Source organism: Scyliorhinus canicula, chromosome 27, assembly GCF_902713615.1.
Source record: "Scyliorhinus canicula chromosome 27, sScyCan1.1, whole genome shotgun sequence".
NCBI classification, from domain to species: Eukaryota; Metazoa; Chordata; class Chondrichthyes; order Carcharhiniformes; family Scyliorhinidae; genus Scyliorhinus; species Scyliorhinus canicula.
Window position 1 is genome coordinate 7,603,529 of NC_052172.1, and position 5,188 is coordinate 7,608,716.

A 5,188-nucleotide genomic window follows, 5' to 3' on the forward strand; every position below is an offset into this window, starting at 1 on the left:
CCTGTGCACCACCACCAACCAGACCCCTCACAAACGATTATTTGTTTTCTCTAGGGGCACTACCACGGGGGCTTTGCTCCCATCCTGGTTGAGGACGCCGGGCCCGGTTCTCCTCCGGAAGCACGTCCTGACACACAAAACAGACCCACTAGTAGAGAGGGTACTACTGCTACATTCAAACCCACACTACGCCTTTATTGAATACCCCGACGGCCGTCAGGACACCGTTTCCCTCCGGGACCTGGCGCCTGCAGGATCCACCACCACCACCACCGCCGAGATACCCCTCACACTACACCCCACCCAACCCCCCACGCCTATAGGTTCCTACGCCCCCCTTCGCCCGTCGCACCGGTCAGGAACGGAGCTCGGACCGAAACACCCCCGGAGTCCACCCTCATACCCACACCGACGTCACCACCCAGCCACCCGAAGAGGCTGCAACCCCGGTGCTCCGCCGATCCCAAAGGACGACTCGGCCACCGGATCGGCTCAAACTGTAGACCCGTCACTCCCGCCTCCGGACTTTATTTTTTTACAGGGGGTGAATGTGGTGAATGTAATTCACACTGTATTGTATTGTATGGTATTGTGTCCTTGTGGGCTCTGTCTGTGAGCCGTTGCGCGGCTCTGCCCATAGGGGGAGATGAGGAGCTTGTAGAGGGCTCCACCCTCGGCTCCGCCCATGGCTCCACCCATGGCCCCTCCCACTACCGGAAGTATAAAGGGCTGCAGCAGTGTGAGCCTACCCTCAGTTCTTCTGGTCGCAGGCAGGCTCAGTTGTAAGACTATTAAAACCACAGTTTACTTCCAATCGTGTTCCGAGTGAATTGGTGGTCACATCAGTTAGTAATAATGTTAGTTTTAGAATTAATTTTTAAAAGATTAGAACGAGTATAAGTTAAGTAAAAAGTGGATCTGTTGGGGAGAGCTCATAGAGAGTCGCCTCGCTCCGGCGCCGTCTTGGAATCACCCACCACGTGGATTGTAGCAGACTGGTTAGTCAGTCTGAGTAGCTGTAGCAGGATTAACAGGAGAGTCGAATCCAAGTCGGAGAATAGTTTGTACTTCAATAAATGTGTTAAAGCTATCTCCAAGTCCGAACCTTACTTTGTCAGAGTGCACATCAAGGAAGCATCTTATGCTACGTCAAGAGCATAACAAAACACGGTGCTGTCCTCGACATAACCTACATCTTCCCCCTACATAACGCCACCGGATATCAACCTGTCACAAAGCTGACCAAATCCAACAAACCTACACATGTTTCTCAGTAATCCTAACTCCAGGTCCTAAAATAGGGACCTTTCCTGGGACACATTTACTGGGATGCAGAGCGATACAACTCAGTCAGTAAATTCACACTCCGATAGATGAGGGACATCATTAATCTGATCGATTGTGACTGAATAACTTGGAGTGGGAATTGTGCTGGACTTACAGCTGAGTGACTCGGTCTGAGTGCTGATAGCTGAGTGCAACCTATAAAGTGACACTTTCTCCATGTCCTCACTTCTCAGTATTTTGCTCAGAGAATCCAAGCCTACAAGCCCCGAACAACAGGTTCCTCAAACCTCTCACACGTTGGACAACAGCAAAATATTTGAATCAACAGCAGAGGATTCTTCACCCTATTTGCATTTGATGAGCTAATCTGGGTTGTAACCATCCCGAGAGCTGATTAAAAGAGGCAGAGCCACGACAAGACAAACATCGATCACACGGAGGAAACGAGAAGTCATGGAGTCCCCGAAACTCACTGCGATCCTCATCGTGCTCGGAGGTAAGTGATCAACTGGAGACCTCAGGGATGTGCTGTAGGAGTGGGAGGAACAGCAAGTGAGGCAGCACCCAAACTGGGGGGAATTCAGAACAGGGAAGTTGTCAATGAGAAAGAAGTTAAAAGAAATGTGACTACCTTGCTTTTAAAAACTCACCACTATTCTTAGAATTCCCCCTATACCGAAAAGGGCCGACATTCTAAATGGTGAACGGGATTCTCACTCCCTGACTCCGATGCACACTTCAGTGTGTGCTATTCAGGTCAAACTATATTTTCAAGTAATCCCCCGGTATAACCCATACCTTCACCGAAGATTTTATCTACTTACCACTTAGTAGCATCGATGTCCTGGGTCCCGCATTGCTAAGTAAGTAAAGTAGACTTTAGGAAAAAAATGCCTTTTCAGGTTAAGTAAGTTATTTTATTATTATATTTTTTCTTTTAAAAGCTGCAAACACTTTCTTGACAGAAAGGTAAAAGGATCTTGCTTCTGGATCCTGCTGGTTGGTTGAAGACTGGTCGTCTCAAATTTTCTTTTAATTGTCTTGATGTTAGTAGAATTTCACACTTAGAATTGACACCAAATTCAATTGAACCTCATCCTTTCCTTTCCAGCTGTTTACTAAGAGAGTTAATTTCAATGGTGTGAAACCTTTGCTTTTAGCTGTATGCTAAAATTTCACTTGGTTATGACTTGAAAGACCTGCCTGTTTTAAACATTCGTCACTTAACTCCATTGAAACTCTCATCCATGCTTTTCCAGATGCTTCCTGAGATAGTTACATTCCATGAAGGTGTGAGCCATTGTTTTAGCTTATTACATGAATCCTGTGTGTTTGCTAAGCCTGCCTGTGAGAAATAATCTGCATTTTATAATCCTGCTCTTTGCAGCTGCTATTAACCTTTTGTGGGATCTTCCCTGTATCCTCTCATGTTTCTCTCAGACCAGATATTGCCAGACTTCCATGTTTCAACTGACACATCTTTCCATATTATGAATTGCAGACCTCGTGTGGGGTCTGCGGATTGTGTCCAGCGCCGTCAAAGTCGAATGCGGGGGGGGGGGGGAGCCTTTCCGCTAGCCGGGAGGGCTTTGGCGGGTTCTGGGGGAACTGGTGGCGGGGCGGTCCGGCGGTGGTGAGGGTGGTTACAGGGGGGCACTATCTGGCAGTCACCACAGGTCGCCGCCGTGAGCATGCACGGCCACGGAGGCGGCAATTCTCCATCCGTACCTGCAGGGGAAGCCGGGGGCTTTACGTGATACGGCTGCTAGCCCCTCCCACTGGGCGGAGCATCGGTGCGGGAGTGGTCCCGACTTTTTTATTGTAAAACACATGCTCCGGACATAGCCTCAAAATCGGAGAATCCAGCCCTCAATTTCCGCTGAATTCACGAATATTCTTTTGCAGCTTCTTCTGCTTTCTAAATCGGCGTGTTGTTAAATTGTCTCCCTGCTCACTCTGTACCAGGGCTTTCCTGACACAATGATTTATTTTGTTTTCCTCTTGTAGCAATTTGGATGTCTGCTCAGGATGTCTCAGGTCAGCGAAGAAGGGAGATTAACTTGCAAAGAATTGTTTACTGCGTCAATCCATCTGCCCAACCGCAGTACAGTAACTACGGCTGTTTCTGTAGAATTGGAGGAAATGGAAACCAGCCAGTGGATGACATTGACAGGTAAAATGAGACGATACTTGTGTAAAAAACTCTCTCCTTGAAGTCAAGATGGTGATATTTGCGCTGGCTGAGAATCAGCAAGGTTTTACTCTGATACAAAGCAGAGAGAAGACATTCCTCAGAAAGACAGAACTTGCTTCTCTATAGTCCTTATCACTGCCTCCAGGTAGAACACAATTTGTACACAGCAAGATCCCACAATAGCTATGATATAATGACCAGGTTGATCTATTTTCCTGATGTTGGTTTGGGACAAATGGACATCATGCTGTTAGTCACTGACACCCTGAGTTCCAGGTCAGTCAAGCAGAGCTGCTAAGAGTAATTTCTCAATGTTATGTGAGGTAATTTATGCAAGTTACTGGGGGTAATTTACAGAAGTTACAGGGGGTAATTTATAGAAGTTACTGGGGCAATTTATAGGAGTTACTGGGGATAATTTATTGGAGTCACTGGGGGTAATTTATAGGAGTTACTGGGGGTAATTTATAGGAGTTACTGGGGTAATTTATAGGAGCTACTGGGGTAATTTATAGGAGTTACTGGGGTAAATTATAGGAATTACTGAGGTAATTTATAGGAGTTACTGGGGGCAATTTATAGGAGTTACTGGGGGTAATTTATAGAAGTTACTGGGGCAATTTATAGGAGTTACTGGGGATAATTTATTGGAGTCACTGGGGGTAATTTATAGGAGTTACTGGGGGTAATTTATAGGAGTTACTGGGGTAATTTATAGGAGCTACTGGGGTAATTTATAGGAGTTACTGGGGTAAATTTATAGGAATTACTGAGGTAATTTATAGGAGTTACTGGGGGCAATTTATAGGAGTTACTGGGGATAATTTATTGGAGTCACTGGGGGTAATTTATAGGAGTTACTGGGGGTAATTTATAGGGGTTACTGGGGTAAGTTATAGGAGTTACTGGGGGCAATTTATAGGAGTTACTGCGGGTAATTTATCGGAGTTACTGTGTAATTTATAGGAGCTACTGGCAGCAAATGATAGGAGTTACTAGGGTAATTTATAGGAGTTACTGGGAGTAATTTATAGGAGTTACTGGGGTAATTTATAGAGGTTACTGGGGGTAATTTATAGGAGTTACTGGCGGCAAATGATAGGAGTTACTCGGAGTAATTTATAGGAGTTACTCGGGGTAATTTATAGGAGTTACTTGGGTAATTTATAGGAGTTACTGGGCTAATTTATAGGAGCTACTGGGGTAATTTATAGGAGTTACTGGGTAATTTATAGGAGTTACTGGGGGTAATTTATAGGAGTTACTGGGGGTAATTTATAGGAGTTACTGGGGTAATTTATAGGAGTTACTGGGGTAATTTATAGCATTTACTGGGGGTAATTTATAGGAGTTACTGGGGTAATTTATAGGAGTTACTGGGCGTAATTTATAGGAGTTACTGGGGTAATTTATAGGAGTTACTGGGGTAATTTATTGGAGTTACTGGGGGTAATTTATAGGAGCTACTGGGGTAATTTATAGGAGTTACTGGGGTAATTTATAGCATTTACTGGGGGTAATTTATAGGAGTACTGGGGTAATTTATAGGAGTTATTGGGGGTAATTTATAGGAGTTACTGGGGTAATTTATAGGAGCTACTGGGGTAATTTATTGGAGTTACTGGGGGTAATTTACAGGAGTTACTGGGTGGGGGGGTGGTGGGGGGTGGTGGGGGGGTGATGCGGGGGTGGTGGGGTGTGGTGGGG

General features: G+C 45.5%; 1 protein-coding gene across 2 annotated transcripts in view; it reads left to right on the forward strand.

Moving 5' to 3' along the window:
• The first annotated feature begins 1,608 nt into the window (after positions 1-1,608).
• LOC119957670 (basic phospholipase A2 homolog 1-like) overlaps positions 1,609-5,188 on the forward strand; it is a 25,174-nt gene continuing 21,594 nt past the window's right edge. The window contains exons 1-2 of one of the 2 annotated variants that reach the window (XM_038785745.1): positions 1,609-1,783; positions 3,295-3,460. In XM_038785745.1, the coding sequence (XP_038641673.1) occupies positions 1,741-1,783; positions 3,295-3,460 (209 nt within the window). In that variant the 5' untranslated portion in view covers positions 1,609-1,740. The remainder of the gene's footprint in view (positions 1,784-3,294; positions 3,461-5,188) is intronic. The other variant, XM_038785746.1, reaches the window with a different exon arrangement.